This window comes from Notamacropus eugenii, chromosome 3, assembly GCF_028372415.1.
Source record: "Notamacropus eugenii isolate mMacEug1 chromosome 3, mMacEug1.pri_v2, whole genome shotgun sequence".
Classification (NCBI taxonomy): domain Eukaryota; kingdom Metazoa; phylum Chordata; class Mammalia; order Diprotodontia; family Macropodidae; genus Notamacropus; species Notamacropus eugenii.
In genome coordinates this window covers 227,011,307-227,033,206 of record NC_092874.1, presented here as the reverse complement: position 1 = coordinate 227,033,206, position 21,900 = coordinate 227,011,307, and the positions used below count along the sequence as shown (strand labels likewise).

The 21,900-nt window shown below is 45.6% G+C and overlaps 1 protein-coding gene across 2 annotated transcripts; it reads right to left on the bottom strand.

Annotated features, from left to right (window-relative positions):
* Window positions 1-3,927: 3,927 nt before the first annotated feature.
* On the bottom strand, window positions 3,928-7,626 carry HOXC11 (homeobox C11). Of its 2 annotated transcripts, none has more exons than XM_072654888.1 (2): window positions 6,684-7,626; window positions 3,928-5,312 (listed from the first exon to the last, which is right to left on the bottom strand). In XM_072654888.1, the coding sequence occupies exons 1-2, from the start codon at window positions 7,358-7,360 to the stop codon at window positions 4,715-4,717; spliced, it is 1,275 nt and encodes a 424-aa protein (XP_072510989.1). In that variant the 5' UTR covers window positions 7,361-7,626; the 3' UTR covers window positions 3,928-4,714. The 2 variants fall into 2 exon arrangements, with proteins under 2 accessions (XP_072510989.1, XP_072510990.1); XM_072654889.1 differs by having other exon boundaries at window positions 4,958-5,312; window positions 6,688-7,624.
* Between the last annotated feature and the right edge of the window lie 14,274 nt (window positions 7,627-21,900).

The window sequence follows — 21,900 nt, the reverse complement described above, 5'->3', positions numbered from 1 at the left end:
GTGTGTGTGTGTGTGTGTGTGTGTGTGTGTGTGTGTGTGTGTGTGTGTGTGTGTGTGTGTGTGATGGGGGGGAGAGAGAGAATAAACCCGCCTAAGTGAGACAGTGAGCACAATTGCTTTGTGTTGTGTGTGTGTGTGTGTGTGTGTGTGTGTGTGTGTGTGTGTGTGTGTGTAGGGGTAGATCTGTCCCACTTATATAGGTTTCTCCTTGAGGTAATCCTAGAAGATGTCTTCATTTTGGGAAACTTTGAGCGAGGGTATGTTGAGAATAGAAAAATAAAACTATTGGACTTCTGAGTCCTCTGCGGGAACTCAGGTCCAAGGTGGAAACTCTTGTAGGAGTCTATTCATTCCGCCCTCCTCCACCTTTGCTCTAGGGAGTGCTCTTTCGTTATGAGTTGAGAGGGAGTAAAACCTAGGCCCCCCAACCAGCACTGACGCCCTGTCCCTTAGGGAAACATCGGGCATGGATCCAGGATCTAACTCTGGGCGTGGACAGAAAAAAGGGAGGGGGGAAGGAAAAAGGGGAGGGGAAAATCTTGTAAAACTTTTTATGCCAAACAAAGTTTTGAAAACTTCCCCAATGTTACCATTTCAAAAGGTTTATAAGAATAATAAAGAAGTGTTGTCGCGTGGACTGGTGTGGACTGATGGGAGATTGGTTAAGGGATAGGAAGGCATGAGACTGAACCGGAATATTCTCTCCAGACACCGAGAACAACTGCCCCAAGGAAGGATCCACCACCACCCCCTAGCCTGACCAGGCCTAGTCTTTCGGACTCTTCTTTGCGAGGGGAGGGGTTAGAGGTGGCGCCCTTGACTCCTTTGAAGTTCAAAGTTCTTCCTTTCCTTGGTGAGAAAAACCCCTGAATTCCCTACCTGAAAAATCACGCTTAGTCTTTCCCTCAGCCTGGGGAGGGTCGTCTGCACTCCCAGCCTGGGCTAGAAGGAGAGTCTAATAGCTGGACCCTTCTTGCCTCTTTCCAATATGCTGCATTTATCCGATGCTCCCACCTCCCTTTGTGTCCTGTGTTTCTTCTCCAGAAATGCACTTTGGAAGGAGTGGGAGATATGAAGAACTAGAGTTCAGACTAAGTATATTCTAAGAATTCCCTCAGTGCCTCTGGATGAGCATCTGAACTTGAAAGATCCCCCAACACCCTTATCTTTTTCCTTTACATTCCAGTATGTTTTCAAGTCCCCCAAAGTCTCCCTTGACCCGTCTCCCTAAAATGGTAGGGGGAGGGACCCGGCCAGGGCAAGGGGCCCAGCGGGCTCTCCCTCCTGGGCCACACCACTTAATACCCTTGTAAACTCCCACGTGCGCTATAAACTTGGATTTTACGACCAGCATTCCTCTTTAGCTCCAGGAAACTTTGAACTAGGCCTCGGGTTTATTTACTGGGAGGGTGGGGGGAGAAGGAGAGGGTTTGGGGAACCGAAGAGTTGAAAAAGGAAGGAGGCAGGAAAAAAGGCATGGAAAGGGGGTTGGGGTGAGTGGGTATTGGGGAGGGGAGATCCAGGAAAATTCCCTCTCCGATTTGTTTACTGTTTAGTGCGGAAGCTTTCTCCCACAGGCCAGACTGGGTCGTTAAGGCCAAAATGAAGCTGGTTTTAGAGGCGCGGGGGGCGCTTTATGGCGGCGTCTAGACTAGTATCTTTTGTTCCCGGGAAGCGCCGCTGTTGGAGGGGATTAACCAAAGCTACAAAACTCGGGAGAGGGCTCCACGCTGGAGCAGCTCTGACTTGGTCCGGGCACTTAGTGAATCAAAGGTGAATTTTCTTAAAGGGCAGAAAAATAACCTTTTTTCCCCTCCCTCTCTTTTTGGGGGACAGGGGGTAAGATTGCAAGAGTAGTAAGAGTCAGTATCTTGAAGATTCCGCCCCGGGAACGATTAGGTTTTTCCGAAATAATTGTTTTCTTCCTACCTCAACACTGCAACAAACTATCCCTGTCGTATCCTTCTACCCCCTAGCCTGAAGCCGGCCGCGGCCCAATCAATTCGCCTACACGCGACTCCTAGGGGACTTCCTTCGATCATTTCCCTAAGATTTCAATTCTATTTTCCCCAAAGCCAGCCGAGTCTCCTCGAATCAATGGAGTTCGTTTATTTTCTTTCTTTTTATGTGTTTCACATATTCGTCCCCATCTTATTTTATAGGAAACATATCACCCTCCCCAAGTCAGCCAGCCACCTCGCTACTCTCATGACCTTACAGCGGGGAAACATACATCGCACGGGAACACACACACACACACACACATACACACACACCCATTCACACTCACGAAAATGCTTTCACGACATTTCAGCACGGAAACATGCATTACACACACACACACACACACACACACACACACACACACTCAAATGTTCTCGAATACATTCTGCACAATTACAGCATCCCTCATATAGACAAACTGTGTGTATGTGTCCATGTGTATAAAACCAGATATACAAAGAGAATTAAATAAGCACACAAACCCAGGAGAAAAAATCGTGCTCTTCCGCAGATTCACCTCTTGCCCAACCCACTCCTAAAATAAACGTTATGAATAAACTGTATGTGTCCATCTATACAGGGTCCTATACATTGGTCCTAATTTATCTAAACTAAACATAGAGTCTTGGGCTCCTGAACTGGCAGCTTCTCCGACTTCAAACGAAGCATAATACTGGTCATTTCGCTCCTTTTCTTTTCTCTAATAGACTTGTACTGAAAAATGTTTTCTGTGAATTGAACAAAAACATGCCCGAATATAGAGAATGCTTGAAGGAGGAAATGGAATCCTCCCGATACACCCCACCTCCAACCTCTCAACCTGAGTCTAATATAACAAACTAGAGGGCTCCCACCACCACCACCATAAGTCCGTGACTGAAAGGGTGAAAAGACACATCGAGAGAGTCCCTCCTTCTGTTTTCAGGAACCCTAAATGCAAATACAGTTGGGTGCTGAGGCTCCTCTCCTCCCCTCACTCCAGCAATCTCCTCCCTCCAAGCCCTAACCTCCCTCCCTCCCCACTTCGATGTCCCTCTCCATAAAACAAATCTTGTTGGTTTTATGCACTGATAGGGGCAATGTTGTAAGCAGACAGAAAGCCCCAATGGATGGTCCGAGGATAGTCCTAGTTCTCATTTGTTATGTCTAGAGAAACCGTGAGGTGTCCTTGCCATTTGTGCTAGGGAGGGGAAAAAGGGGAGGGAGAGTGGGAGAAGGAAGGAGAGCGTATTGGCCTTCCACTTTATATTCCGACGGTGACTTAGGCGGGAGGGGGTGCTGTGGGTAATTATTAGTGTGCCCCGTTTCCCCTTCCCTCCATCTCGGGGCCCCAAGATTCTCCCCTCCTTCTCTCTCCCTCCCTCTCCCAATAATCACCATATATAAAAATTCCAATACAGTCTTCTCGTGAAGGGGGTGGAGAAAACCCTGCAAATTTAAGTGCGACAGACGGAGACATCTGGAGGGAGGGCGTCGGAGCCAAGAAAATTCCTATAAATTTCAATTCGATGATGGTTACAATTAACTCCACAACAAACATGTGCTTAAAAGCACAACGTTGCTGGTAGTTTGGACCAGGCCCCGAGTGCACATGAGAAAGGAGAGGATTAGGAGGGAAAATGGAGTCTCCGTTTCCTCGGCCTGAAGAGGAAGCTACACACATACACTCATCCACACACGAGCACAGAGGGCATATAGTATTCCATAAGCATATAAAGATTACATGTCACATGCATCTCTCGTTTCTGTCTCCCGTCTCCCTGTCTCCCTCCTCTAGTATCCCACCCTCAACAGTTTTGCTTTCGCCTCCTCATTCAGAAATGTCCATATCTACAGTGTCTGTCATGCCATACATGAAGTGGTTGCTACACTGAGGATTTGGAGAAGGGGAAAGTCTAATGAAAGGGATAAGTGAAATAATAATTTTGAACAGAATGGAATCTCTTTATTTTCCACAAAAATTCACAGAAATCCCCCTCCCAGGATGGGGATGGATGGAAATTGCACACACACATACTCACACGCGCACGCATACATCCAAAGAGTTGGGTTCTTAGACTTTTCATTCTTTTTTTCCTCTCCCCAACATAGGTGGGGGAATGGGTGGGGGACACACGGGAGGAAAAATTCTTGTGAAATGTATTTACAAAAATCCCAGGGACAATGTGGGGAAAGTGTTAAACTTACCCTCCCCAGTCTTCCTCTTTTTCCCCTTCCCTCCTACATCTCCCCATTTTTCTTTCTTTTTTCCCTTAAAAAAAAAAGAGAGAGAGGTAACAACTGCATAGACTATAGATATAGATGTAAAAGACCTGGGAGGGAAGAAAGGAAGGGTTGGGAGAAAATGTCAGGAATCTCGCACCAGAAAAGAGGGTTCAACATCTGTACAGGAGAAGACAGCTCCATAGGTTCACAGCTGTGCACCTAGGTGCAGACGGAGGTAGGACACGGACTCTGCACACCTAACACCAAATTGAAGGTACATCAATTTCACACCGTGGCAGGGTTGAGTTGCTGCTCCCCCACCCCACCCCCCGAAGAAGGTGAAAAGAAATTGGGGAGGGGTTGGAGGAGGCTTAGGGCTCTCTAGTTCTCAGGCAGGGGAAGTTGCCAGGATTTTGCTCACTGGGGATAGGGAAAGGCATCATTTCTAGTATAAGGTTAGACTCAGACGCCCACCACCCCTTTCCTGTTCCCCGTCCAAATCCAACTATGCCAATAAAATATTGTGTAGTGTGGTTTTGCTTTGCTTTTGCTTTTTAAATAAAGAATTTTCATCTTGACCAGAGAGGATTTCCACTGGCAATTGGTCACACACTCCCCACTTCCCATACACAAAGTCCCTGACATCCACAGCGACAGTCACAGACCAAAATTGTGGAGACAGATAGTTCTGGGGAGAGACTGAAAGGAGGGGTGGGAGAAATGGGGAGCCCCACAGCCCCCCCACCGGTTGACATAGTCCAGCTTTCCACCCGCAGAGAGAAGGCGAGTTAGAAAAATAAAATAAAATAATAAAATAAAATAACCTCACACTTTCCTCCCTCCCCTGACCTCCCCCTCCCAGTCCAAGGTTTACAGTAGAGGGTTCCCAGAGAAATACTGCAGCCGGTCTCTGCTCAGTTTTTTCTCTTTCATTCTTCTGTTCTGAAACCAAATCTTCACTTGTCGGTCTGTCAGGTTCAGCATCCGGGACAGCTGCAGCCGCTTCTCTTTGTTGATATAGACGTTGAAGAAAAATTCTCTCTCCAGTTCCCGGATCTGGAATTTCGAATAAGGGCAGCGCTTCTTGCGGGTGCGGGGGGCGTCTGAAAGGAGGAGGGGACAAGTACAAGAAGAGGGGGAAAGAGAAATCAGAGGTCAAAGACCCCAGAAACCTGGGGAGGAGATTCCCTCCACCCGCCCCATCCCTGACCTCCTGCCTCTTCCTTCCATCCTGACGGGGTACTCTTGGAAGCCGGGCACATGCAGTCTCCCGACCCCACTGACTCCAATTTATATGGATCGAGTGGCTCTGCAAGCGGATTTCCCCCGGAATTGCTCTGCCTGATTATGCTATTACTAGGACTCATCTATATTTGTTTGCATGTCCTGTATGTGAACTATTATTTAAAAGTGGAAACAGGAAAGCAGAAGCAGAAGTTGGAAGGAGAAATTAGGGAGAAAGAAAACCAGTGACTATCTTCACATTTGCCTATTTATTTCTTCACCCTAGTCTTTCCCTAAATCCTTCCAATCAAAGGGCCTTCTTTACTCGCTCAACCTCTTCTGTACTATTTCCTATAGATCGGTCGGGTCCTCACACCATCCTCCTGGCCAAAAGAAGTGGAAAGCGGGGAAACTGTTAAGTACAGGCTCTCAACCCACTCCAGCAACCCAGGCCAGAAGCTAGTCGGTGGGAAGAGAGAATGAACATTTTTCAATAAGGCCACCTCTTCCCAGAAGTCTGCATTTTTAGTTATTAAATTTTGCAGTTTAGGAAAGCCTTGGAGTTGCTAACAGGAGGGGGAAAGCCCCACCATTACTTCCCCCCGACCCCACAGAAGTGAGATAAAATATAGCTTCCTGCAACGGTGCCCTCACCACCACTCTCCACCAATGGACTGTTCTGCCCCTCGCCCTAAGGACCCCCAGACATTTCGTTTCAATTTTTAAAGAAAACTTAAAAGGAGACGAAACTAACCAGCCCTCGATTGCCTCTCTTGTTAAATGTTCTGCTCAATTGCCTCTCTAGCCCCCCCACCCCTTCTCTCTATTCTCCCTGTCTCACTCTCCCTCCCCTTTCTCCCCCTCCACTCCTCCCCTCCCTCCCACCCCCCTCAGCAGTCCGGCTCCCCGATCCTTCCTTCCTTAAATGCTCCTCTAAGTTCACGATCAAAGTTAATATCGCCCGCGATGGTGGCGCTTTTAAAAATTTCACAGACTAAGGGAGATAAGGGGAGGGTGGGGGTTCACAGAGCATTTCCAAAGAGCGCTTTTCCCTGGCTCCCCACCCTTTCTCCATCGTAAAAAGTCGAGTCGTTGGGAGAGAGGGCTTTGTAGGTTATAATAAAATCCTTTGAATGCTTATAAAACTCCACATAAAATCAGACCGACCCAAAACACGAGTCAACACCCCCCGCCTGCTTCCCCCCTCCGCCCTTAACCTCCCCCAGTTTACTGGCTAAGAGACTCGCTACCTACTGGAACTGGTTCCCTTGCTAGCCTCTTTGCTGGCTGAGTGGGACGAGCCGGATGAGCTGGGGTTAGTGTTCTCCTCCTCGTCCTCCGGGTCTCCGCCGGACTCGGGCCGGGGAGCTAGGACCCCGGTCTGGGGGGGATCGGGTTCCCCCTTGCCTTCTCCCTTGCCCACGCAAGGGGGCTCGGCCGGCCCGTCGCTCCCACAGTAGGCATTGTCGAAGAATCGGTCGAAGGCTTGGGGCAAGACGCTGTTCTTGTTGACTGACGAATAGAAGCCGGGACCCGGGTGGGGGGCGCTGGGGTGGTGATGGCTGCCGTAGGAGCCTTCGTTTTTCATGAGGATTTCGGTCACGGTGGAAGGAGGGAGACATTCCCTGTGCATGAGCTCGTCCGCAGCGTAGCAGGAAGAGTAGCTGTTTCTGTGATGCCATTTCCCCGAGGTCTCCAGGCCATAGGAGACCTCCCGGACTGGGGGCACTTGGGTGGAGTAAGGGTAGGAGATCTGGCGAGAGGGGGCCTGGGGCAGGAAAGAAGAGACGGTAGAGAACTCGGGCACGTAGTAAGTGCAGCTGGGCAGATAGAGATTGGAGGCGCAGCTCCCTCTTTCGCCGAAATCAGCGCCCCTCTCTTTGCGCGACGGCGAGCAGAAGTTACCCAGGTTAACCGAGTTAAACATCGTTCTCCTTTTCTGCCTGCTCTAGATGGAGGTTTTGGACCCAGTCTAGCGAGGGGGGAAAAATTTGGGAAGGCGAGATGACGCGTTATCCGTCTTAGTCTCTCTCCCCGAGCACGTGATCCAAAGTAGATATTGTCATATATCAGTTCGGAGCACTTCAGAGACGTAGGAGGGGTTCTCTCTTAGGTAAGACCGGGAAGGTTCAGGCGATTGGTTTGAGAACACCGCAGAAACATTATGAAAATCAATTGCAGATTTGTATTCCTCTTCTCTCGTCACTCCCCTCCTCTCCATTCCAGGGAGTGAGCAAAAGGGGAGAGAGGGTGGGGGTGGGGGCGGGCGGAGAGAGGGAGTTTGGGGGGCTAGTTATATTTTCTTATCCCTATCGCTTTTTCTCCCCTCAGGATTGGGGGAAGGGGAGGGAAGTTCTCACATATGGGGAAGGGGTCTCGCTCCTTCTCCTTCTCCTTCTATTTAGACAGGGACTAGGTGTGTGTGTGTATGTGTGTGTGTGTGTGTGTGTGTGTGTGTGTGTGTGTGTGTGTGTGTGTGTGTGTGCGGGGGGAGGGTTGACATTCACTTCTACATTGGGGTAGAAGTGTGTTTATTCCTCTTTCTCCTCCACAATTTTAATGATTTACTTCCTTGCCCCCACTATACACAGTAACCTGTTTGACAGATTAGGAGAGAGTTTGGTAACTTCTTGCTCCTGGACCTGGGGACGAAGGTGGGGAGGGGAGGAAACCTTTTCTTTTCTCTTTGAGTGGACAGCAAGGTGAGAGAAGTTTCCCAAAGGTCCTTGAGCTCAGCTCTGAGCATCCTAACTTTCTCTCATTCCTCTGCTCCTTTCTCGACCGCTTTGGGCTATGGAATTAGTCATCTATCAGAGGGGCGAGCCAAGGAGTCCAGCCGGTGCCTGGCTAAGTCTGGGAAAAACCTCTTCTAATGTTGTGTTAAATATTTAGTGAGAGAGAGTGGCCCTGGTGAATATTTCATACCCGCCTTTATTGTCAATCAATGCCGAGAAAGCTACATCCACGGTGGATTCAAACCCCCAAACCCCATAGAAAAAGACCGATCCAAACCATTTGTCTTATATTTCCCTCCCTCCCTTCTGCCCTTCTGGGTCTGACTCCCACATATATCCACTGCCAATTCTTTATCCCCTTTCTGGACCCACCGCCCATACCCAGACGAGGCTGTGGGCAAATGCTGGGGTTCTGGGAATATTTCTTCAGTTTTAGGATTCTCCTCTCCTCCAATTCCCTCTTCCTGGAAATGATGGGAAATTGGAGGCTTCGAGGCCGGCTCAGGGTTGATCAGAACTACTTTTCTAAACTGATGAGGCCCCCCAGAGTAGGCGGGTCTCACGTTTGGGGAAAATTTCCATCTCTCAAGGCAGGGGTAGTGACAGCTGCAGACTCGCATCCCGTTTCCTCGGAGTTGCTGTTGGGAAAGGTTTGGGGACAGGGTATTTTTTTTGTTCCCTTACTCCCAGGCAGGCAGAGTTGTCTCTCTCTCATCTCTTTGATTTTTGGTCCCCTCTGGAAGGGCCAACAACTTGATCAGGGTCCTATGATGGGGAGATCCTCCCCTACCCCAATCCTTCTCCCACTTGCCCTCTATCTGATCACACTAGACAAAACTGAATAGGAAAAAAAAGTTTATTTGAAGAAAAGATAGAATTTGGTGGGGAGGAGAGACCATGGCTTGGGACTTCAAGGGCATGGCAAATAAGACTTTTCGAATAGTGTTCTCCATTTTTCCTCTAAAAAAGAGAGATGGAAATACCCCTAAAATTAATTCAAATCTAAATGCTGGAGAGGTTTGCTAGCTTCCCTTTCCAGGGAAAAAGCTGGCCGGGTTATGGTCATTTCTATCTGGAGTTTCTATCTAGGCAACTTCTGCTTTCATTTTTATTTCATTTCCCAAGGTTTTGTTTTCCTTTACCCATCCAGGACTTATTGGGGACCATAGCAAGAAGAATTTCTCCAACCTCCATCTAGCGACCCCTTAACCCAGTCTTCTACCCTCAAACTAAATCGTCTTCATATACTCTTTGGCGCCCGACTGCTGCTGCTGCTTGTGGGTGCAAAAAACAAAACAAAACAAAACAAAAAAAAACCCAACTTGTATTCCATTAAAGACAACATCTGGAGCCAGCGGTGGTCTCCGTCCCAGCCTTGCGTCTGGGCAAGCTGCAGCGGACACCAGCAATCTATTGTTTTTGTTAATATCCTAATAAGCTCTCTAAACCAGGGATAACTCAAGATCCAGAACTTCATTCAATCCTTTAGCTAATCGGCTATGTTCCCTTTATTCCATCTTTCCTTAGTTCCTAATATATGCTTAAATGGAGAACTTTCATATTCACTATAAATATATGTATCCACATTTATGCATATGTGTGTGATTATATATGTGTGTATATACATATACACATATGAATTACATAATAGAATTGGTGATATGAGAGAGTTCTCAGAAGAAAGAACAGGTCAGAGGCAGCTCAGAAGCTGGCCCAAATATTGGTTGTCTGCCTTCCGCTCTACCCGTTTATAGGGAGAGTTGGGTCAGAGCTTTTAATTATAGTGTTAGAGAAGTATGGAACTGTAGCTTTTATAAGGTCCACTAGGACCCCACTGTGTTGTTGCCTATGGGAGGCCAGAAGAGCCCCGTTTTGGGGCAGGACCTTGGGTAAGGAAAAGAGAAACATCCCTCTTTTCTAGGAATATAGAACTTGGAAGAGACAAAGGGAGTTGTCACCACAGGTCAAGGCTATGACTCTCCCCCCTTCCCCTAGTCACAATCTTAGGGCCCCTAGGCTGAAGGGTTGGGTGGGGGCGGACTGGTGTGTGTCGGGGGGGGGGGGGAAGATGGGGGGAGTTAAGGATCAATGGCCTAAGAAGTAAATAGCTGTGAACACCCAGTGTAAAAGTGTGTGTTTCGGAGGTGGGGGGAGTTGCCGCCTTCCTGTGAGGAGACAGCTGTGCAGCCTTAGCACTTGAATTTGACCACCAAAGTTTATTCCGGGGCCACCATAAAAGTGAGACCAGCGACGGGAGGGAGCTGCCGGCGGCTCCATTTCCTTGAGACAGAAAAGAAAGAAAAAAAAAGAGTCAAAGGAGTTTGTCCCCATGAAACTATGGGATTGCCCGAAGCAGGCGGCTTGGTGCTTAGCGAGAGGGTTGCTTGCTATCTTTCCTAAAAATTAACTAAAGTTAACTAAAATCTCCCGTATTTAAATTTGATCTTTGTTTGTTGGCAATAATGATAATAAAAATTTCATAAAACCTTTCCTTTCACTCCAGCCCCAACCCCTCAGACTTGGGGGTGGTGGGTGGGGAGAAGAAGCACATGGCTAAGGCAGCCGAGGTCAGTGAGGCGTTGATTGGCAAATATGCCCATGGAATGGCCTGGCCTTCTCTTTCTGGCTTCAGAGTCCCGCCTGGGAGCCTGGCCCTGGGACTGGGCCATCTGGAGAGAGACCGGGAAGCTCTTCCTATGTCCCCTCCCATCTAGTCCATAGGCAATTCCCAGAGCAGTCCCTGGCCTGGCCAATGGCCCCTCTGTGTCTGTCTCCAGATCTGGGGCTAGGTAGTGAGGGCAGCCAGAGGGTTCCGAAGTGCTCATTTATTTCAACTCCCAGAAAATTACTCCTGGGGTCTCTGCCTTCCTCCCATCCCCAACCCCACACCCACCAAGTAAAGCTTCTCTTATGTCAGAGCCAGGAGAGTGAGACAGGCTAAGGGAATAAACTGATTTCCTTTTTTTTTTTTTTTTCACCAGAGAGAGAAGGGGAACACTGTTTCCATAACCTTCTCTATCCTCCCTCTTCTTCCACCCAAAAACAGGGAAAAGGAGGGTGTTGTAATGCAAGAAAACTTGAACAATGGAATGAAGGGCAAACCCACCCCAGTCCTTGAACCAGTGCTGGCCCCTGCCCTCAGTTCTCTGCCTGTACCAGACATTCCGTAGGCTCACAATGTTGACCTACCATCAGCTGGCAGGCAGGCAGTTACAATTTCCTCAGGTTCCCTTATATAGTCTAGACTATCCCTTGACCAGTTTGTAAGACCTTGGATTCTTCTCTCCCATCCTTGTCTCCCTCACATTTCTTATAGAAAAGGGGAGGAGGAGAAAGATCCCCTCATGGGTCCTATGCTTCTGATGTCTGAGGAAGTCAGGGAGGCCATAACTTCAGGGGACTCTCCTCCTAGTCTTCCCTTGGTGGTGCTTGTTTCCCTCATATATTGCAGAACACTTCCTTCTGCCCAAAGGCAGTCCAGCAGGTTTTTTGGGGATGCAAAGAATCCAGATCATTTTAAGTAAGAAGTATGGGTTTGGGGTGGAGATACTGAAGGTCATCCCCAAATGTCAGAGATCACTGTCATTGGAAGGACGTTAGTTCATAGGACCTGAAGACATTCCAACAGGGGAAAGGGAAAAGGGAGTCATTTAATTCTTTCCTCAGACCTGAGCTCTAAATTCAGATTCATGTGGAGTCAATAAAGATAAAAGGAGAGAAGACTCTGTGAGTCACGCAAAGGAGATGCTTTGAGAATGGGGAGGGTCAGTAATTTATTTTACATTTATTTCCTTTTCCTCCGTTTGTTTTGTTTTCTTTTCTCTTCACATGCTTTGTGGAGTATTTTATCCTGTCTTTTCTGTTGAGGTTGTATTTCTCAGTACGTGAGTAATTCAGGTTTTTGGAGAGACTCTACCCAGATCTAATTCGGCGGCCAGTGACTGGTGGTCGAGTGGAGACTGTCTCTGTTTCACTTTGGGGCCCTGGGAAGCTGCAATGAACAGAACGAGATAGAGTGGGGTGGCAGGCAGCCTGAGTCTAGACTACCCAGACTCCTATTTTTCCTCTAGACCCACTCTGGTTCTCCCACTCCCTGCCTAGGCTGAGACTTCATCCCACAGGGTGGGAAGGAGTCAGCCTGCCAGGAACTACTGGGACAGTGGAGTGTGGAAAAGCTCCCAGTTCCACCACATCTCTTAGTCTCAATCTCACATCCCTAGCTGGAAAAAAAAAAGATATTAAAAACCTGTAGCCACACAATTTCTGCCATTTAAAAAAACCCATTCCACAAACTGGTTTCATTGGTCCATTTGCCAAATGCTCTGAAATGAAGCAGATAGGAAACATGTCGGCTAGAAGGATACCTTCCTCCTTTGGAAGAAAGAAATACATGATTCTTCCTCTGCCTGATTCACTTGCTGCATTGGCATGGAAAATCAAAAATCCTTTCCCTTTCCTCCTGGGTGACCTGAGTCCCTACTAGGATCCCCAAACTCCTAATTCAAAAAGAGACTGAGGGAAATGAGAGAAGGTCCAAAGGAGAGGAGGAGAGAGGAGAAGAGATGGAGTGGGGAATAAGAGTGACAGAGGGAGAGAAGGAAAGGAGGAGAGAGAAAAGACAGATAGAGGGAGAGGTGAGTAGGAAGAGAAGAGGATGAGAGGTGTGAGGGACGGGCCACCGGATGCCATTCCCCGCTTTTAGCACCTACTTAAGTCTCCTACCCAGTTTTCAATGATCAAAGTGAGATGGCGGCATTTTTATGAGATCAACTTCAGGAACTCTTAACGTCTAATCAGACGCCTGGGTCGAAAATGAAAAGGGTAGAAATACCTAGAAAGAAGAAAAAGGTGGTGGTGGGTGTGGGGGGCAGTGGTCTAATGAAGAAAATCAAGACACTTATCAAGAAAATTCTGGTGACTAAAATGTTTACAAATCATCTTGGCTTCTACAAGTATAATCTGTCCATCCATCATTCCACCAGTAACTCTATCTCCAAAGTAGTCATTCATTTTCTTGTTCTTTGAGAATGGCAGTGGTGGTTATATTCAGGTAGAGCTATAAGCTCTGTATTCATAGGCATGATGTAGAGGTACCAGTCTTGGTACTCAGTCTCTGTGTGTGGGTGTGAGCAAGAGTGAGTGCATGTGGAAGAGTATTGCATCCATCATATACTACTTATTAACTCAGCCTCTTTTATTTCAGTCAACTTTTCTCTTTGGGATCTCTTTCCATTATCTCTCGTTACCACATCCAGAAGTTCAGTATCAGGAAGATATCCCAGAGATTGACTGCCTGGCCCCAAACTTTAAAAGCCTTGTTGCCATAAATGGCTGTCTATTGTTTGGACTTCTAGCTCGAACATTTGAGAAGCAGAGGGGACTGATGGATCTTTGTATGTTGGTGTGAGTGTCCTGCATGCATATATAGGTGTGTACCCTTTGTAAATGAATGTTTGGGGTTGGTGTGAAGCCAGAGTGTGTTGAGTGTATATGTTTTTGAGTATTTGTGCTGTCTATATATTAATGTACATTGAGATTGTGTGTGCATGTGAGTATCTTGGATGAGCATATGTGTACGTGTGTGCATGTCATGAATACTGTGAGTAGACTTACTTATATGTGCACTTATTTACTTTATCATGTTGGTTTCTGCATTAACTTATATACATCTATAATAATATGGATATGTTGTGTATAAATATTAATGTACTTTTACAGATATTTGTACTTGCATTGTGTGTATTGGAGTGTAATACGCATCTGTGTTCAATGAACCCTCATTACTATAGACAATAGAATTTGGGCATGATCTTTTTTTCAGTGAATCTGAGATGGGGAAATTTATTTCAATGTGTAGAGTCTTCACCTGTATCTTCCTGGTTTTTATATCCATGTGTATTGGTATTTGTACCCAGAAGGGATGACATATACTTATGTCTGGGTGTGGGCCCAGTAATAAGTCTGTAAAGAGTAGGTCTCAGGGGCTCCCTGACCCCTCTAGCTTGTCTGTACCCTTACACCTCCCTTTGAGGACCAGATCTGTCTTGCTGAACCTCTGATAGTATTCAAAAAACCGAAGAAATGGTCCTCAGCAGCCTTGCTTGCATCCCTCCTCTTCAAGTGAACTCCAAACCCTGTATTTTCTCCCCAACTTTTGTTTGAGGATGAGATATATTGCCTTCCTGAAACATTTAAGGGTTCATTATGATATTGTTGTCAGTTTAGGAGATGAGGATAGGTAAGGGTTCATTGACTCTGATGAGGTGCCCAAGTTCCCCCACTCAGATAAATCCCTTTGTCCCCATATATCTCTAACACTTAACATCTGATAGTTAAAAACACAGTATGTCTAAGGAAAGTAGACACCGATACAGATGGAAACCAGGAGGGTGGGTCTGTGCTGGGTTTCCCAAAGTGAAAATTTTCCTATTTTGACTCCTTAACTATCTCAGTCACACCTCCAGTTAGGAAACAGGAATTGAGCCTGCTGTGGAAAGTCAGGATCTTGTTCCTTAGATTAGGTGTCTTGGGGGACACACTTATCTTTATATGCAAGGGGGTCAGGAACTTGCCTTTAAAGTCACGAGACTTTAAGGACAACAAAGAAATATAAAATCCTTCTTTGTTTTCTATTTGGGAGAGCGGATTGTCTGAGGGCCCTCAGGGAAATAGGGACTACATGGCAGAGATCTGTCTATCCCTGGGCCTTTGGGGTCTGAACTATAGGATTTAGTTTCTAATCACAGCGGAAACACGGGGGTAAGGAGAATAAATGGGAGAAAGGGAGGGTATTGGAATGAGGACAGAGGATGGGCTGAAAGGCAAATCTTAGAGGTGGAGAGAAAGGGAGAAGAAACATCTCAGCTATTTTTCAGGGCAAAGTCGGGTTCAATCCGAGGAGTCCTACCTCCGTTTCCCCCATTTTGTGGACTCCCTCCTTTTCCTCTCCACTGAGAGTTTATTAGAATTTTTAAAAGATGTAATTCTGGATTTGAGCCCAAGAGCAGGTTGGAGATATTTGGCAAGGTGTTGGGAAATATCCATGTGGAAAAAATGAAAAGAACTTCAGTTTGAAGAATCAGAAAGGAAATTCCAGTTTGCGCTCCCTTAAAACACCCGTGTTCTCTGGCTCTTTACCCAGAGGACGCACAATATATTCCCTCCTTCCCTTCTGCCCCCCACAACCAGCACTGTAGCCATCCGTCGGGCCCAATCCAAGAGCTACGATATAGCCTAATTTGAGTCTAACTCAGATTCCGATTCTCTCCTCCTCTCTCCATCCCCCCCACCCTTTCTCTCTCAAATTCAATCTCTGCTCTCTCCTTGATAGCATACTAAACCCTTTATTTCTCTATCCAGACTGGAGGCAACGGGGTCCAGTACAAGCGACTGATATGTTATTGTTTTGATCAAGACCTCAGCTTTTTCTTTAACAGTACATTCCCATTCACCCAACTTCTCAACCTTTGCTAATTTCAGGTTTAAGACACTTGTTTCTGGGTCCCACTTCCTTCTTTCCTGACTACGGAGCTAATAAATGAATAAATAAATAAATAAATATCCTCCCTTTCATTCCCTCCCCTTCTTCCTTTCCCCCTTACCGAGTGCTCTTCATTGTTTTCTGAAGGAAATCGTAATGTTCAGACATTTAGACGGAAAATGGACTTTTCTTTATGACGTTTAATTTCCTCTTCAACTCTTACGACCTGCTCAGCATCTTGCAGGAATAGAATGGGTTTTGAAGTCGGAAAGGGGGGGGGGGGGGGAAGAGAGAGGGGGAGGAAAAGAAGGAGGAGAGAAAGAGGAAGACGGAGGGAGGGGGGAGGGGGGGAGAGAGGGAGAGAGAGAGAGAGAGAGAGAGAGAGAGAGAGAGAGAGAGAGGCAGGACAGAGAGAGAGAGAGAGAGAGAGAGAGTAGGCAGGGCAGGAGGGAGAATAGGAGCTAGAGAGTTACCGAAAGAGACACAGCAGAAGAAGAGACACTAAGGGAGAAGAGAAAAGTTTCCAGGCAGTCTTTCAGTCTTCATTATCTCTGCTTTCATTTCCGCCGCTTCCGCTGGGGTTAGGGGCTGCCCTCCGGCCCCCCCACCCCCAATGAAAGGAGTGGGGGGAGGGCTTAGGGGGGAAAGGCCCCAAAGAGGCCAGTGTTTACAAGATCAGAAATGCCACGGCCATGTCCCTGGCCCAGAGAAAGCCCTGAAAATGGAGGACTAACGCCTTCCTTATAAGGTACGGTGCTAACTTGACCTTCACTTTGTAATGGCGCCCCCCGCCCACCCAGACTGCCAGCGGCAGCCACAGCCTCTAGACCAAACAGGAGAGAGAGGAACGGGGCAGCTGAGAAAGGGCGACCAAGGCACCACTTTTCTTTTCGCAATTATTCCTGGTCATCATCCTCTTCATAACTATCATCTTCATCATCACCATGATCGTCTTCTCTGTGTGTCTGTCGCTTTTCCTCCTTGTTCTTGTGTTCTTTCTTGATTTTTTTTCCTCTTTATTTAGTTTTTTCCTTCTCTCTACCAGGCACTCTCTCTTTATTTGCTTCTTTTCCTTCCTGTCTGCCTGTCTCTCTTGTCTCCCTGTTTATTCATGTTTGTTCTTTCTCTTGCCTCCACCCCATCCCCACTTTATCCCCACCTCATTCTCCAATTTCAAAGACAAGAAGAAACATTTCTAATTCTCCCCTAGAACTGATCCTTTCCCATAACAGGAAAGAAGTTCCTCACAGGACAGTTTAACTCGGGAGTCAAGTGCCAAAAATAAGAAAGATTTGAGGAGAGAGATTTTTCTGGGATTTGAAGACCAGAAGCTCAGCTGGGGACTGGGTATATCCGTGAACTTGTGGATAATATGATCATTTTATCTCCTTCTGTCCTATACTCCTACCTTCCCTAAATCCAGAGCTCCTGCTAACCGGGCCTTGGAACCAGGACAGAGAGGAACTTTGCATTTAGCTTGGGGGGAGGGGGCACACAGAGAGAAGTGAGGAAGTGGAAGCTGTTGTACATGAATCCTGCCAGACCTGCAGCCTGTTAGTTTGGGGCTCTGAATTAGTTTTTCCCTTTCTCTGTTGTCACAACTTGCCCTCCCCAACTTTGGAACTGTGAAAGGAGAAATTCCAAAGTAGCTCCCTAGGTACATATTTACTCTCCACTCCTTCCCACAACTCCCAGGAACTGGCAAGAATTAGGGATTTCTTCAGAATGCCCCCCAAAAAAACACAAAAGGAAAAGAAAAGGCTGCTGTGTCTTACTGGCTTGATTGTATCCACTCCTCATCTCGAAGGCCTCTTGCCTAATAAACTCTAATCATATCCTATGCAGCCATAAAATGAGATTATCGACACCCATATAATTATGTATTATTCACTTAATTGTGATGATTAAAAAACATCAGGGGCCAGGTCTACACTGGCAAAGGCAAACTAGGAATTGAGAACAGATCATGGAGGGAATTGGGTTTTGGCATCACTAGGACCTCAAATTCCCCTTTTTTTCAAGAGGAGACTTTAGAATCAGAAGGATCTGGATCACTGCTTACTTTTCAATCTGCCCATGAATCCACATTTATATCTTGGGTTAGAGAAATATCCTATTTTCAAAAGGTTGTGTGTATTTGTGTGTATATAATAAACATATATGTACACACATATGAATAGCACTTAAAACTATGCATTCATACTCTCCCTTAGCTGCTTTTTCTCCCCAGCAAATATCCAAGAAATTATCCAGACCATAGAAGTAAAAAAGGTCTTCTCTCTACCCACATATACAGACACAATTATCCAGGTAATTTCCTGAATTCTCCATTTTACAAGGCTATGTAGACCCTCCAGAATGTTACCAGGAAGATCTAGAGTATATGTGGAGAGGGGAGGGAGAAAGACTGCATTTCAAATGGGAGACACTGAACAAGTTTTTCGATCTTGCATTCTCAGACTTTAAAGTTCTGTCTAGTGTTACAGCTCCTTCAGGCCAGGATCTTTGTTTCCCTTCAGTCATATTTTTTCTCTCGCTCTCGTTGCCCCCCCCCCCCTTTTTGGGTCCCTTTAAAAGAGGCTCAGATCATCTCCTGCTCTTAATAGATGACTATAAAAATAAAATTAATTTCCCCCCTGCCCTTTAATATCAATATCTCTCCATTAAGTGCGATCATGGGCGAGAATAAACAGAGAATTAAGTGCTTTAGCCCAATGCTGCAATTACACTCAAGTTTTTATTTTATTTTATTTTCATTGAATCAGGTTTATCTTGAGGTATTTGGTTTACAATGGTGGGGGTGGCTTTTTTTTTTTTTTACAAGGTCTTTGGGCTTGAGTCAGTGCCGATCTCTGAGAGAAAACTTAAAACCAAGCTAGAGAGAAAGAAATTAACATAAACCTCGTGAAAAGAGAAGCAGAGAGAAGAAAACTGAGGCTCAGAAAGAGAAAGGAATACACAAAAACAAGCGTATACACACAAAGAGAAGAGAGAGCAAATGGAGCAAAAAAAAAAAAGACATTTAATTATATGTAGATATTATATGTATATATAATTATTAATCTCATGTTTTACATTTTGAATTTTTGAATCATCAGAAAGGAGAAAAGTAGTTAGAAGAGACTTTATCAAACACGACTTTGGTAAAATTACAAGGGAAAAATCAGAAGAAAAAAAAACCCAGCAAACCTTTGACTACTATTTCTGTTCCCAGACAAGTAGGTTTTGGAGTCCTGCTCCCTGATTTTCCTCCCATCAGAAGAGATTTCTCCCACCCTCCATGTCCCCCAATCACTGCTGGGGACCCATTAAGTTCCCCTCTCAATCGCCCAGTCTCTCCCTGTCTCCCTTATCCTTTCCATCTTTATGATAAGTCTTGTTAACAGGAGTAGTGAGCCGGCTACATATATCTCTTCTGAGCCCACTCAGGCGTGGAGCTGGCGGATGTAGGTAACTACCAATGCACTAATTAATTGATTCCCTCAGATAGTAAAATACCATCATGTCTACACAGAAAGTCACCAACTCATAAAAAATATCTTTACACACATTTCACCAGAATATGCATATATGTATTTATAGTAAGTACTTAATAAATATCTCTTCTATTTAATAAATATACATTTAATGATTTTGTAATATATGTTTCTACATTGGTTTTATTTGTTTTATATAGATATATATACACACACACATATATGTATACATTCCCAGTTGGTTATATATCATATATTGTATGTATACAATATACATGTGCGTGTGTATATGTACATATATTTTATATATTCCCAATTTTTAGCTGCTTCAAGAGAAAATATGAACTGGGATAATTTAGGAGATTAAAATAATGCTATTTCTCTATTAAAAATTTACTATATGCATAATTAAATCCTTTAAGAAAAACCAGCGTTGGAAGCGGGTTTGGGGGAGAAGTAAGTTATTTTAAGCTCCCTGAAAGCTTTTGTCAATTCCCCATCGGGGCAAGGAGCTAATCCAGAGTCTGAGCAAAACTGGGACTGCTTGATTTCCATGTGCAAGAAAGGAAGCCTCATCAATTGGCAGCTTTTGGAAGCGGATGGTAAAAGACTTTGGATGCCTGGTCTGAAACATTCCATGGACCTGCTAGGGCCTTCTCCTCTCCTCTCCTAACACTAGAAACCCCTTCGGCATTTCCTGATCTATGAGAACACTGTAGGATCTTGCAGTATTTATTAAGTCAGTGAGCAACACTGAGACAAGATTTGCTTGGTGTTGAGATAAATAGCTGAAGGGAGCTGGGGCTATTCAGCCTCTGATTCCTTTGCTATCCCGGCTTTCTGTGGCTTCCAATAATTTACTATACTTGGGTCTAGGCAAGAGTGTTGTGATGATGAATATACAAGCAGAATATAATTATATGTAATACACTTGCCCACATAATTATGTATTTTGACACCTGCAAACAAGATTTAGAAAAACAAATAAAGACAGAAGATAGAGGCACTAAACATAGAAACAAAGATAGTGTGTGTAGAAGACTTAGTATCTGCAGATAAGAAAATCAAAAGAGGTGTGAGATACAAAAATAAGACTCAGATATGCTCATAGATTAGATTGCTGGTTAAAGTTAGGTCATCTTCACTCCCCACTTTATTAATACAGAGAAATGCATGTTGCATACATCCATGTACATATCATTACATTAGAGATGTAATATAGAATATCTTTTTTAACTGGTGGAGGTGCATGAAATTTGGGCACCCTGATGCAAAATAGGAGATTGTCCTTGAGATTGCTCCTTTCTTCTCTAACTCTCAACCCTTTTTTTTCTCAGCCAGAAAAAGAGGATAGTTTTTCTTACCTGTCCCTATTGTTGGCAAGGGCCAGGGTGGCTTCCAGTCTAAGTAAGACAGAGTGACTTACTCGTGACCATTCTTGGCCGCGCCCTACCCAGTCCTTCTCAGAGACATAGGGGAGAATCTTAGATGACTGGATAGAAATAACACATCACAGGATCCAAGGCATTTTTTTCTTCTTTTCTAGTAATTCTTTATGAATTACTAGAATGTGGCATCAGGAAGATGATTTCTACTCTTCTAACACATATTGGAAACAATCTCTTGTCAAAGACCCAGTTCGGGAACCTAAGTCCTAGAACTTGTGATACCATTGACTCCCTGAATTCTTGGGCTCCCTGCGCAGGGCCCAGGGACTGGTCTTTGGAAGTACAGCGCAAGGAGTATCGGAGTAGCTGGATGGTGGGAAACATAGGCCAAGAGAAGTACCTACCAGTCCAATTCAAGCAAGACACACATAGAACTGGAGCAAATGGGTTTGGCTAAAATCTGTAAGGTAATTTTGTGGTCTGGGAAGGGTGATTGGGGATTGAGAGGCTTGGACCAACAGCCCTCTCTGGGTTACTGGAAGCCTTTAATGCTGAACTGAGGTTAGGATTTGGTTACAAATTCCTGTGATATGGCCAGAAGTCTGAAATCTCCCATATGCCAAGCTCTAGGAGAGTAAAATGGAATTAGATTTAATAAGATGGACCTAGACACCCACTCTTACTAGTTAGTATAGGTCATCCGGCCCTCCTCTTGATTTCAAGAGGAGCTCCCTGAAGGCCAGCCCAGAAGATGGTGTGTGTGTGTGTGTGTGTGTGTGTGTGTGTGTGTGTGTGTGTGTGAGAGAGAGAGAGAGAGAGAGAGAGAGAGAGAGAGGAGAGAGAGAGAGAGAGAGAGAGAGAGAGAGAGAGAGAAATAAAATTCAGGTTTTTTTTTTACAAGACTTCCTGGGAAGTCTATCTTCCAATGTCTCTCTTTTTAGAGCCCATACCTATGTTATCTTATTACATCATTTCAATTTGTATTGTGATGTATTACACTGAGAATAAATTGTGATCAGTTCTTATATTCTACACTGTAATAAGCGTGTGCCAAGTTAAATTACCTGACAGCCGAAAACAGAGAACCAGCCTGATCGCCGGGTAGAAAACAGAGAAGCAGAGTCCTGCACCTCCAGCTACCTTAAAGTCTTTTGGCCTTTCAAGGAGCAGGGCTGTGTGCTGGGTAACACACCCGCTTCGATGGAGCTGCTACGGTCTGAACCTCTGGGACTGAAGTCTAAATAGCTGCTGGGGCGAGAGCAGCCCCCAGCGTCTTCTGGGTGCCCCATCCATCACCGACTCCAACACTTCCTTTGTTTCGAAGGAGCTGCCACTTGAGTGGGCAGGGCGCCGGCGGGCGGCACTGTGGAGCCCCTGGGGCGGCTTGG

Excerpts from the sequence above, each read along its gene's own strand:
- HOXC11 (XM_072654888.1), bottom strand. The coding sequence starts at position 7,360 with ATGTTTAACTCGGTTAACCTGGGTAACTTCTGCTCGCCGTCGCGCAAA. Across the intron at positions 5,313-6,683 it reads AAGGGAACCAGTTCCAGTAG|ACGCCCCCCGCACCCGCAAG; the intron begins GTAGCGAGTCTC and ends TCCTCCTTTCAG.